This window comes from Amphibalanus amphitrite, unplaced genomic scaffold (genome assembly GCF_019059575.1).
Source record: "Amphibalanus amphitrite isolate SeventyFive unplaced genomic scaffold, NRLGWU_Aamphi_draft 000024F_arrow, whole genome shotgun sequence".
Taxonomy (NCBI): Eukaryota; Metazoa; Arthropoda; class Thecostraca; order Balanomorpha; family Balanidae; genus Amphibalanus; species Amphibalanus amphitrite.
In genome coordinates, this window is record NW_024881520.1 from 1250334 (window position 1) to 1263761 (window position 13428).

The window sequence follows — 13428 nt, forward strand, 5'->3', positions numbered from 1 at the left end:
TTGTCCCTCGTCCCCTGATTTCCCTGAATCTCCCCGGTACCTTGGTCCGACTACCCCGTGTTTTCTGACCGATACCGTTCCCTGGGGTCTGGTTACGGTATGTCTCCTCAGTGCCCCGACCGTCCCCTAATTTCCCTGTGTCTCATCGTTCCTGACTTCTGATTATCCCTCGTCTGACTATCCCCAGCGCCGTCACTCTTCCCCTAACTACACCGTGTTGTCTCGTTCCGTCCTCTGGCGGCTGATTACCCCGCATCTTCCCAATCCCATCCCCTAATTACCCCGGACTTTCCAGTCCCGTCTCCTGACTGCCCCCGTCCCTGACTCCTGACTACCTCCGTCTCCCCAGTTTGATCTCCTTACTAACCCCCGTCCCCCTAGTTTCGTCTCCTGACTTTCCACATTGCTCCCCAGTTCCGTCTCCTACCCACCCCCTGCCCCCGCCCTGATTACCCCCCCCCCCCGTTCCGTCTCCTGACGGCCCCGGTGCTTCTCAGTCGCCGCTCCTGGCCGGGGTCACGGCTCGTCGGCGGACCCGACGGCAGCCGTGGCGTCATCCTCCGACCGGGCGACCTGCCAGCCGCCGGCGTCAGGGCTTATTTCGGACTGCACCGGCCGCTCCGACCGACCAGTGGGTGGAGAGGTGTGCTGGGACGCGGCGGTGGATATAGAGGAGACGCCGCCGTGAGAACAGGTTAGCGATGAAAGAGGGAACGAGAGTGTGAGGGTGGTATTGTGTGGAATAGTGGTCTGGTAGGGTCGACACTGCACGATGGAGGTCTCGTGAGAGTGACAGTGACAGTGTCGTTAATATGTGAGTGTCAACGCACTAAGTCCTGGTTCTGGTAAGAGATAAAGATTCGGGGTGAGCGGCTCTGCACGGTTGAGGTCTAGTGAGAACATGGGCAACGGGTAATGATCACAATCCATGTTTAAAAGCCCGTTAAAAATCGTTACATATGGGAATTGTTATTTTCTAGGTCACCTTATCACAGCTGACTGGATGTCAGAGTTTACTGGCTTTTGGCATTTCTTAACCAAAGTGATTTCATATCGTGAAATAAACAGAAATCGTGGAACACAGCGAAAATAAACGTTCGGCAGGTAACGTTCCTTTGTGCCATCATAATAGATGATAACTTGTGTTTGTTTTGCTTTCTGCGAAACATTCATGGGGTCATCAATTTGTTTTTTATTGCTGTTTTGTCTTGCAGGGTTAGGCTCTTTTGGTCTAACGATGCCTTTTCAGATCCGAAAGGATGCTAGGAATAAGGGGGAGACATCGGTCTGTACTGCCACCCTGGTGAGTTGCCGGGCCCGAGATGGGCCTGAGCCTGTCACAGAAGACTGGCCGACCAGCCCCTGCAAACGGTCTACCTACGGCAGTTGATCCTGGTCCTGAGGAGCTACTCACATCGCATGTAGCTAACCGTCCAGCCCGGATTAGGGGGCGAACGTCGTGGAGACAGATTTTACTGTCCTGAGGATGGAAACGACGGAACGCGCGAACGGCAGATTTTTGTTGCATTTATGTCGTCTTATCTATGCGCAGCGCATGAATGGTATAGGAATGAAATCACTTTGAAAGATCAACTTAAAAGTTTGACCTCATATTGGGTTTTGGTCTAACGGATAACACGGATGCCTGGGTATAGATGTAAATGCTATAATTCATGTCGGCCGCTTATGCACATGTATTAACGTCCGCATGTGTAGAAGGAACTCGTATGCCTATCGATGCCAGTATGCCCGTGTATTTCGGTGTATATCGTTTCACTCCCCGGCGCCGTTTCGTCTGCCGTCCGGTGGTGGCTGCGTGCTGCCTCGCGCTGACGTCACCCATTCTTCACGGTCGGCCTGTTTTGCAGCCGTCATCGGCGGCCATTTTAGCGGCCGGTCGGCGGCTGCCAGCTGGCCGCTGCCGGCCGACTTTTACCGAGCGCCCAGCTGGGGCAGCCAGGAGGCCGTCCGTGCCAGCTGGAGCACAGACGACCTCTTCATAGCCATAGCCAGGAGATGTGGGGTTATGGCAATACCGGGAATCGCGTTATATGTTGTAGGCCGTTTGGAAGCTCAGGGGGAGGTCGTTTTAGACGTAATGGCCAGCAACCAGGTGCCGTGACAAGCTCAGTTTTCTAAAGAGGCTATCTTTGTTTTGCTCTATTTTCATCTCTCAGACACTCTCCGCGTGTTCCTCTGCCAGTGGCACCCTGACGGCTCCCGTCCTAACAGCGTCCCTGTTTCAGACTCTCCAGAGGACGGCTTTAACGGCGGAGCGATGAGCGGGTACCGCCGCTCCGCCGGCGGATTCTACGTATCCTCGGCGCCCTGTCCGCCGCTGGGAACGTATGGCTCCTCGCTGAGCCGTTACGACCTGAGCCCGGCGTCATCCCACCACCTGGCCAGTACTACACGGCTCGTCAGCAGCTCCGGAGTGCCCCGAAGGTGAGTGTCAGGGACTCAGGAGTGCCCTGTGGGTGTCGGAGTGCCCTGCACGTGAGTGTCAGAGTGCCCTGTAGGTGGGTGTCAGTCTCGCACTGAGTGCCCCACATGTGGGTGTCGGGAGTGCACTGTAGGTAGGTGTCAGTAATACGCTGAGTGTCCCAGGTGAGTCGCGATGTCAACCACATTCGGGTGTCTGAGTGCCCCGAAGGTCAGTAACGGTCCCAGACAGCGTGGCCCCAGATGGGCGTCGGACGCCAACAGTAGTAAAGAAATCTTGGCCGGCCCTGTGTATAGGTACCCCGTACCGGACGCGGCTACCCGCCTTCCGTATTGCTTTAACAAAACATTTGCATCATCTTTTCGTTTGAAGTGCCAGCTCATATTTATGTTTCCTACCTAGTTTGTGTTTTCGTTCATCATGATTTTCGTTGTTCGACTCCTGCCAAGGTTATCAACACTTGCTCCTGTACCTACGAGGGACTGCTTAGTCGAAGTTCGAAGTTCATAGTTCGCTGACCGCCATCTTCCCTGTAGTAGCCGCCAGACAGCCAACAGACCCGGGCTCCCGGCTGGCTCCTTTGAACAGACCCTGTCGACGCCTATGTATGCTGTACCTGACAGCTCCGTGATTTCAGCCGGCTGCCAAAACCACTCCGTCTGACGTCAGCGGCGGCTAGACTGTAGTTCCTGGAGCAAACTGCGTCAGAGCTGCCCGGCTAAATTACCCACTGTCTTGTAAGAGCCCGGCAGAACCAACCCGTCCTATAAGAGCCTAGCGGTCATAGCTAGCAGTATTGCCGACTTTTCCGTATAAAGTCACTAGAATTACCGACTGTCCTATAATAGCCGAGCATTATTAGCGACTTCCTGGTAAAGCCAAGGCAGAATTACCAACTTCTGGTCTGTGACTGTGTTAAATATCGACAATATCGCCGACCATGCATCATTACCGCATGTTCTAGAGGACCTGGCAAAAGTACCGACCACAGATCCCGCAGTATTCGTGACTGCTTTACGGGCGATTTCTGACTATATGATTACTCCACAGATTGTGTGCCCAGTGTCAATGGCAACAGCCCCATAGGCCCTGTTAGTAGTATCGGCCTCGGTAGCACACCTAAGCCCCGTTCAGCAAAGGCGTTCTCCCACTGTTATTTTCTAGCGCCACTAAATTGACACCCATTCACCATCCCCTCCCCTCTGAAACTACTCTCAGCCAAGGCCCCATATCTCCCAGTGACAGCCCGACTCTGTTTATCTCCAGGTACCAGGTGTACTCCCGTAACGACACGCCGCTGGGGCTCACCAACTATGACGTCATCCGGCGGGCTGCTGACCCGCTGTCGGCACGGTACCGTCAGAACCGGCACAGCTGGGCGGCGGGCGGCTCCAGTGGCCTGGCACGCTCTTCCACTGTCGCCTCGGTGGGGGATCTGCAGGTCCGCCGCGGCAGGCGGCTGTCCACAGAGAGGGTCGGCGGGATGCTGGCTCCTGGGGACGCGGCGAGTGCCACCCGGCGGCATCAGACAGCGGGCACGGACTCGGAGTCCGTATCAGCGGAGGGGTCTGTCATTGAGTCCCCGGACAGCGTCAGACAGACTGGGGAGTCGGAGCGACCAGCGGCAGACGGCGTGACGACTGTCGTGGTTACATCAGCTGAAGAAGTGCGGGGGACACGACAACCGGAGTCTGAGCCACCGGTGGCCCCGCCTCGGCGGACCGGTAACAAGATTAAGAAGGAACCGGTCGTCCTAGCCGAGGAACGTAGTAAAGAGACGCCCGAGGCGCATCCTTCCCTCTGCACGAGCCATAAGGATGACGAAGCCGTCAGAACTACCACTAGTGAACTGAATGAACGGGAGAATAGTGTCAAGGATGTAGATGACAGTGCAAAAGTGTCATCAGAGATTGCCGAAAGGTCGACATCGGACTCGCTGGACACTCCCACAGCCATTGACCCTCAGTCGGGGAATGAAGATGTGTGCCTAGAAGAACCCCCCAATGTAGAGAAGTGTGAAGACATTAGAATACAGCAGAAGGATCCTCCTTTCAATTCAGCTCAGTCATCAGCGGCTTCTGATGACACACCAGCAACCCAAGACGAATCTGTTGCGAGTAAGAGTTGTATACGCGTCACGGAGGAAGTCATCTCGTCTAAAAAGTGTGAAACTCCGGCAGATAGCGAGTCGGTAAAGCTTGAGCAGCAGTCACGTACGGTTTCCAGTCGAGATGAAGGAATTATAGTGTCGGCGTCAGATGAGTGTGGCCCTCCACATAAGTTCGCTGAACCAGCAAATGACAGTAGCTCCCAGCAGACGGAGCAGGCTGAGGACACTCCCGTACGGCCTCCCCGGCACAAGTCAGTTATCAACAGCTGCACTGCTGCGACTACACAGCCACCTGAACCGACAAAGGACGAGGACGACGCACAAAGCCCGACCGCCGCAGCGACAGAGCTGATACCGACCACGGAGGAGACTATCCAAACGTTTAGCGTAGATAAGGTGACTGAACCTGTGGAGGAGTGTGCGACACCAGCAGAAGAGCAGTTAAACCTCGCACAGCCAGCTGAGTGTCCGGTCCTAAGGAGCTCCTCGACGTCAGGCGAGTCGGAAGACGGCTCCAGTGGTGCGGACAGAATATGTCCATCGGAGACGTCCAAAGGTTTGGAGGCGCGCGATCGGAGTGGGGATATGTCGCTGGAGTCGGAAGACGGTTCTACTGATGCGAACCGATGCCCATCACAGACGCCGGAAGGCTTGGAACCGCCCGATCGGAGTGCGGGAATCTCACTGGATTCGGAAAATACTCACGAAGCGGCCGACCAACAGCAGCTGGAACATTTGGAAGATCATCAGCAGGTCGGAAATGCATTAGAGGAAGACGTTGCAGCGTCAGAAGTAACCGATACTGAGCAGAATAGCTTTGACACTCCTCAAATCATGTGTGGCGCAGCAGACAACAGTGACGTGCTAACTGTTAAACCTAGTATCGATGTAAAGAATATCGACGATTCCGGGACCACCAAAGTTGAGAGCGGAGAGACCAACACTTCCTCATGCAACTTGTCCATGTCCGATCATCAGGTTTCGTCAGAGATAATGTCTTCCGGAACCTCAACAAGCAATACTTCACAGAGTGATCAACTTAGTTATTCGGAATCGATATCTGTTGAGTCGTCTAGCGCGACTTCCGGTGAGCACGAGGAGGCGGAGCCAGTCAGTGCAGCCTCTGGCTGTGAATCTCCTCAACCGATGAAATCCGAACCGGAAAATCAGCCACAAGAACCACCAGAAAATCAAGTAATGTCACTGACAAATGAAAGTGACTCTAATATCATGATGACTTCCAAGGATATTCCGGAGCACGGCAAAGCAGCTCTATCACCTACAAGCTCAGCCTCAGATTATCGTGAGTCATCAACAGCGACAGAGTCGTCAACATCAGTCGACTCTACTGCCTCTGAGTCGCCAATTACTCGGAGCAGCTCAACGTCATCGTGTGAGAGCACCTCTGAGTCACAGAGTACGGACGTGGCCTGGGACTCTGAGCAGACGTCCTGCGGGACGGCGCCTTCGGGCGACTCGTCTGGTGTGAGTGATCGTGTGCCCAGCTCTTCGCGGTCAGAACCCATACCGATGGACTGCGTCCCTGTGTCAGCTGTGGCCCCGTCTGAGGTGACACCTTCCGCTGTGGATTGTGCGCCACCAACTCTTGTAATTGAATCCACCCAAGAGACTAAGGAAGGCGACATTGAAACCGATTCTTTGACCAATGTCACATCATTCGGCGACATGCCTTCGTCACTGACAAGTCTCGATTCCACAACACCGCTGGATATTGGGACTACCCCTTCTGTTCAGAGTGACGCCTCGTCGATCACAGACACAGAGTCTACGATCCCTGCTACCGAAGTAGGGACGGACTCGCAAGATTATCAGGCCAAGTCTCCATGCCTACAACGTTCACTACCAATGGACAGTGACGCTCTCGAATCTACTGAGTCCGATTCGTCTTCAGTTTGCTCAGAGACTTCTTCCAGCGACACCGAGACCTCGTCCTCAGATTCCGACCTAACCGACTCGTCAAATTCTGACCTGACTACTGTAAGTGATATGCAATCAAGCCTGTTTCATTCAAGTATAGATGAAGCAAGTGATTTTAAACACCATCCACTACAGACAGAAGAAAGCGTACCATCGCTTCATGAAGCTGTGGCTTGCAAGACGGCTGAAGATCAGGTCGCCATGGCCATGCAGGAAGCTCTTCCCAAAGACACCCCATCAGCCCCGGGTGAACCTGCCCCAGAAGTTAGCCATGATTCTCCGACTAACATCGAGTCTGCCGCTATGGAGATACCTCCTCCCAGCGTTGCGGTCACGGTTTCCGCCTCGCCTAAGCCCAGAGTCCAGCCGTCAATCCGTCGCTCCAGAACGCTGCAGCCGGTGGCAGAGGTTCAAGAGCACCCCGTACAACTGAGGACCGTGTCTTTTATCGAACCCGATCGGCCGGCCCGAGCGGAGGTGACTGCCACGGACGCTCCTGATGAGACGGCTGCCGTGACAGCCCCGGCGCGTCAGAGGCACCGTCCGCCGCCGGCCGAGGGCGCCGATGTCGAGACGCCAGCAATGGTGGCGCGCCGACAGCGCCGGATTCGCCGCACGGCCTCGTCACCGGAGGTGGGCGACCGACTGGTGCGTGTTGACGCCGAGCGGTCGGCGCGTGGTCCCCAGCTCGGAATGGCACCGCTCCGGCGTCGGATGGTGATCACCCAGCAGACGCAGAAACCCAGGTGGGTGAACCCCTGAACCAATTAGAAAAACGGTAACGGCCACCGGCATTGTCAGATGGCCGCTCTAGAATATTTTTATTAGTATTGGCAAATTTTTCCACTTTTGTTAAGTGACGTCACTGACGACAAATGTTAAAGATATAAAATAAAGTCAGCAAACAGGTGCTCTAAGTGGATCTGAATAAGCTTGACCTAATCGACGCAAATATATTGAAATCAAATCTATCCAGCGTTAAAATAAAATTAACTTTAATTCTATTTCATTTTATTAATTATTTGTGGGGGGCGAGTAAAGTGGATGTAATTTGGCTCCCTATCCGTCGCTATCAATTCAGCAGTGTTTTCGTACGTTCCAGGGAGCTGATGACTCTGAGCAGCCTGCACGATCAGTTTCTGGAGGTGTGCATCCGGCTGAACGAGGCCCGGTTCAGAGAGGTGATGCTGGTGGCGGCGCGGATCGCCACGGCGGCCACCGTCAACCAGACGGACGCCAGCGGACGGGTCAGTTACGGGTCAGCAGCGACTGAATCTGCGGGGGAATCGTGGGAAAATGTATCGCGTTCACTCACGTAGGGCTAGTGCAGTGCAGTGCGGTCGGTCGAAATTTTAGCAAACTGTTCTCGATAGACGGCCTTCATGTTTTCACCGTTTTATTATTTAAGCATAATTTTCATATGAAAACTAGATATATTGTTTTAAGTATAATTATTCCACGTACAGACACTTCCGCCGTGAGGGACCCTCCCACCTTCAAAAAAGTTAATGAATTGGCATGAAAATGATGTCGCTCGGTTCAGAAAGAGCAAAAACGAATATCTACCAAATTTCATCGAAAAATATTCACCGGTTTTCAAGATATTAGACTTTTACTTTTGTTTACTTTTTGGGATCTCCGCTGTTCCTAGCGACTTTATTTGAAAGTGCGGCATTTGTTGCGCGCAAAGCAGCATATACCACCGCGTGCTACAAAACGTTTTAGTCAAACATTTAACGGACGTTCGAAAGCCTGATGACGTCATCAGATTCCCGTAATGGTTAAGAGATAGGGACCACGCTGGTCCCACCCTGCAAGTAAAGGGAAGAAATTTCTTGAACACCATAAAGCTGCGGGGGTTGCGACCAGGATAAATGGTGGTTTCTGAGCCTGGCCGCAAACTTGGCTATCTCAACTCAAAACTAATGTTAAGGTGGGAGGGTCCCTTTAATGTCCTTTATATCTTGATCTCGGATATAGTCTTTCGGTCTTTTTTAGACTGCTATGAGTCACCTGTGTATTCACGGCAATAGCCGATGTGTCATCTTTGTTGTTTTTTATGTGATCTCACATAAAGCGTTTCGCCGTCGTTTTAGACTGCGCTGAGTCACCTGTGTGTTCACGGTAATGGCCGATGTATCATCTTTGTTCGTCATTCTTATATGATCTCGCTGAAGTCGGTATGGAGGACGTCCCTCCGTTTCAGACTGCTATGAGTCACCTGTTTATTCACGGTAATGGCCCATGTGTCATCTTTGCTGTTTTTTTTTTTATATGATCTCCGATGAAGTAGATGCCCCGCTGTTGTTAGACTGCTCTGAGTCACATGTGTGCCCACGGTAACGTGTGTTATCGTCTTTCGTTTTTGTATTATCTCGTATTAAGCCGTATTGTCCCTCCGTTTCAGACTGCACTGAGTCACCTGTGTGTCCACGGTAACGGCCGGTGTGTGGAGGAGTTCTCCCGGCTGCCGTTTGTGGACGCTAACCTGGCGGACAGGGACGGCAACACGCCGCTCCACCACGCCGCGCAGGCCGGTACGGACTGACGCCGAATAGATATACCTACATTCGCATTAACTGAAAAACTCTTACGGACGGTCTCCACGACCAATCAGTTGATGGATTCAGTACTTCCAGCTAGCTGGATGCCTCGATGCTTTTAATAACGATGGCAATCTGAGTAGCATGTACGAAAACGTGCGCCGTATTAACCTCGGAAAAGTTTTATTTACTCGTATTCGGTATACGCTCTTGCACTGATAAATGGTCAACCTATTTGTCGCTATAAATTTCAATAGTCGTGTATTGTTAATTGATTGATAACCATAATTTTCGTGAACTTTGTCAGGATTGCACCAAATGATCCATGTTGTGCAGCCGTGCATTTGTTTGTTTGTGCATGCAATTTGTTTGTTTGTGCCCGTCGTTCGCTCCACGCTAACGAATTATACCCGTTCCGATGTTATATTTCAGGGCACGCCGCCGTTGTCTCCGCTCTGCTCGAAAACTACACAGAAATCGAGGTGGACGCCAAAAACGGCAAGGGCATCACTCCTCTCATCAAGGCCTGCGTCCAGGGCAAGAGCAAGTGCGCCAAGCTGCTGCTATCGCACGGTAAGTGATGGGTCCAGGCGGTCGCCCATCTAAAACTGGCCACCGGCCAACAGTAGATGGGTGGCCGCACTGGACAGACGGCACGTGGCGCCGCCGGCTCTGGTCGCTGTTACCCGCCGTTTTGGCTCGATTGGGGGCCAGTTGTCTGAGGAGAAGGTGTGGTCGCCAGCGAGTGTTCATGTCTTCAATAGCCAGCCAAGTGTTGAGGTGCCAGACCAAACAGAAAATGACATGGAACATATCCGCGCATACAATAAATTTTTGCACATCAAACATGCCAGTAGATATTGGATCAAGTCTGAATGAGCTTACATGTTTGCCGTTTTTCGTGACTTGTTTTCATTAATAGTTGCTGCACTTATCAACCATCAACAATTTCGGTGATATGCTGCATGTGACGCTGCGCTGTGATCTCTCGTGCCAGCACGTGTCTGATCTCTGCGCCCCCAACAGGTGCCGACCCGCTGATCCGCGACCCCACCCGGGGCCTCACCTGTATCGAGTGGTCCTACTACTGCGGCCGGCGTGCCTGCGCTCGGCTCGTCGAGTCCTATCTGCTCGCTCGAGACACCCCGGCCGCCCCCGGCGCCGGCGGCGGCCTGAAGCGGTACACCAGCGAGCCGGAGCTGGCGACTGCCGACGGCGCGGCCGGCTGGTGCGGCGCCAAGTTCCGCCGCCTGCTGGGCCGCTGCTCGCCGCCCCCGGGTCCGCCGGGCCCGCCGCCCCGACAGCGGCGGCCCAGCCTGCCGGCGGCCGGCGAGGCGCGCCGTCACCGGCAGGCGCCGCCGCGGCCGCCGGCGCGACTGCCCCACATCCTCGTGGAGGAGGTGGAGGTGGCCGTCGACCCTGTGATCGTGCGCTACGGCGACTGGGTGGCGCCCAGCCAGCGGCCGCGCCAGCACAACCAGGTGGGCCCGCGCCCGACGCCCTCCCCGGGTCTCCAGCCGGCCGGCCAGGCCACGGGCGTGGAGAGCCGAGAGGCGTCGCCGCCCGGCCGGCGCTAGCCGAGCTGCGGGGGATCTGCCTTACTCGGCTAGACGCGGCTGCTGTTTTTAATACGATAGCTCTGAATAGGATTGTATTATAGGATCTGAGCTTATAATGTGTTCTACACGCAAATGTGAAACTATTCAATTCAAAAACCATTCTTACTTATTTGGGAAAGAAATTTCAACGGTGTTGGTTGATAAGCTTGCATTTAAAAGTATAACATCCTTTGGTACCCTGAATGTTAAGTGTACGTTCAATGCAGTGGAAATATGGATTTTGTGGTGTTAAAATACTCCATAATTATTGGTATGCTGTGATTGTTTGAGGCTGAAGAAGATTTAAAATACAAGGTAAAATGTATGTATTTAAAAGACCCCTCTCTGCGGGCTATAAATACACCACCGCCGCGCCTTACCCTTTAAAGGCTCGCCCAGGGACTCGATTTCGGAACCCTGGCGTGGATGTTATTTCTTTCCATTGTCTCCGGTCGTTTTCCTGTCACTAGGTCACCTGCCCTACCCTGCCCGGTCCGGCCCGCTTGGTCTGTGGTTGCCATTAGACGAAATTAATGTTTAACTGTTCAATCCAACCCATTTTCCCTTGGTCGTGTGGTGAGAGTATTTGAGATGCTAAGCATTAGGAAAAAAGATTGGGAGGAGAAGCGTTCTCCTGTATATACAAATTTGAGGAGTACTCGTCTCTGTGATCCAAGGAAGATATGAAAAACCGAATGGCTTAGGCTAGTCCTTGTATGTATTTGTTCCCCATGGGATCTCTTGTGTCAAATGATATTATATTAGACGTGAGAACGTTGCTGAACAATCTCCTATGTCGTAAAAGGTCGTCTTACCAACATCGATATTGAAATGTCGGGAGCGAAATCATCGGAAACGTTTTAGCAGGTGAGACATAATGCTGCATATTGCTGTCGAGCTAGCAGTTCTCACCTAAATGTTTGCCTGCCTAAACGAATCACCATTTGAAGAAAGTTCAAAACAATTTATTCGCTTCTTTCATTTCGGGAATGAGCGTGTTCATTTTTCCCTGAATGTCCATAGCTTTTCAATTTTGCTATTAATCTTCTGTCTATAATTTGTATGATGGCTACTTAACCCTAATCGTTCGAGGAAATTATCTGATTAGAGCAAACGGATCACGAATGCCTCCGTCTTACTAAAAAGATGGGATGAAATACCATGATGAGTGGATGAGTGACGCACAGTGCCAGCTTGTTTTAAGGCGCTCTCGCGGAAGAAATTCTAAGTGAAGTTGTGTCTGTTGTGTGCGATAAAGTTGTTTTATTGGTACTCGTACATAGCCCTGCAGCTGAATCGGGGACAGATGAAACGTATTACTATAATTACATACGGGATTACATGCGGCACAGCATACTATTTGGCAAAACCATCTAGAGGTTGATCAGGATTCGTGGTCTGCACCGTAGAACTAGGGTCGAATACCAAAAGTGGACCGATAAATGTATTGAATAGCACTCAGAAATAATGAAATGAATTGAGTTTCAGCTAGTCGTCTTCGTCCAGGGAAGTGATAGAATCAACCCTACCAAAGTTGATAAAATCAACCCCATCAAGCATGAGTTCACATGTTTTTAACGTTTTTATTTACAGCGAGACGTAAAAATCAAATCCATCTCAACGGATTGCTTATTGCATCAATTGACCACGCCCTTTGTCTTATATGTCTTGCCCTTTGAGTTCGAACCCCACGCCCAAACGAAGATGCTGATCTCCATTTGGCGGGCTCCTTGCTTTGGGCTCAGACCTCGCTTTCAGGTTAATGCCAAATGTGGCCCTATTTTCCCTTGTGTGCATGTATAGCCGAACTGAGACAGTATTTTTGTTTTCAGGTGGCTAATCTGTGCCTACCAGGAACATCCGGAGAGTTCCTATACGAATAGTGGGATGTCACCCAGTGTTTTTCCTAGCCTGCCATGACGGAACATTTGTATTGTAACATGTTTGTGTATTGTGTTTACATCAGTAACGAAAATTTATCTAAACCTTACATTGCACGTCGCCAAATACCAGTATGGTGTTTTTGAATGGTTATTGACAACATGTAGCAATCGCATCTGGATTTTTTTTTAGATCGATGACCGCATCTGTAGGATCAAATGCCGTTTCCCAAGTTAAAAAAAAAACTGTCCGTGGGCAACGTCATGTTTGTGAGTTTTGAATGCAATGCAATAGGAGTCTGTGTATTTTCTTCTTTACAATTATTCATTACTCAAGACCGTGCGACCGTTATCCATTGAAAATATGCACCAGGGCTGCGGTGTCGATAGATTATTAGTGACTCCGACTCCGACTCCGCAGCCCTGATGCACGAATGATATAAGAAGTGACCTCACTCGTCTTGGAGAAAAGAATGGCATGAGCCATGTCTTCTTTTCACTGCCACTATCTTGTCTGCCGTGGAGGGATACACTGAATTCACATCGGCATTTGGGTGCTGTTGTGAAATGAGATCACTATAAGGTCTCGAGTTATCAGTCTGCATTGTGCAGCTAGTCTCGAATCTGTATCAAATCGTCTTCTTCATTTTCTGACCTCTGTGGCCACTGCCGCTTGTTTCGTAATCGTATATAAAAATGCCAAACGCGTGCTTCCGTGTATCGAGGAGAAACTCATTGGGATACTGGCAGCTGGTGTCTGTAAACTGCAGTTTCTGTAAGGTGTTCAATGTTCTATGTGCTGTCCGTGTGCAGCTGAAATGTGTTACCATTCGTCTATTGTCAATACATACTGTGTTCGTACGTCAGACAATTGCGTATTTTTTCAAGCACCTTATATCTCTCACACGTCGCCATC

At 51.6% G+C, this 13428-nt stretch overlaps 1 protein-coding gene across 1 annotated transcript; it reads left to right on the plus strand.

Moving 5' to 3' along the window:
• Positions 1-478: 478 nt before the first annotated feature.
• Positions 479-13378, plus strand: LOC122393134 (serine-rich adhesin for platelets-like). The gene is made up of 8 exons (XM_043388811.1): positions 479-694; positions 2247-2445; positions 3710-7237; positions 7594-7738; positions 8899-9028; positions 9467-9607; positions 10061-10515; positions 12465-13378. Exons 2-8 carry the CDS (start codon positions 2279-2281, stop codon positions 12513-12515), a joined length of 4617 nt encoding a protein of 1538 aa, XP_043244746.1. The 5' UTR covers positions 479-694; positions 2247-2278; the 3' UTR covers positions 12516-13378.
• The last annotated feature ends 50 nt before the right edge of the window (positions 13379-13428 follow it).

Bases quoted from the DNA above. Each gene is read 5' to 3' on its own strand.
- LOC122393134 (XM_043388811.1), top strand. From the start codon at position 2,279: ATGAGCGGGTACCGCCGCTCCGCCGGCGGATTCTACGTATCCTCGGCG. The intron at 7,238-7,593 runs GTGGGTGAACCC...CGTACGTTCCAG, and splicing joins CAGCAGACGCAGAAACCCAG to GGAGCTGATGACTCTGAGCA. The intron at 7,739-8,898 runs GTCAGTTACGGG...CCTCCGTTTCAG, and splicing joins AGACGGACGCCAGCGGACGG to ACTGCACTGAGTCACCTGTG.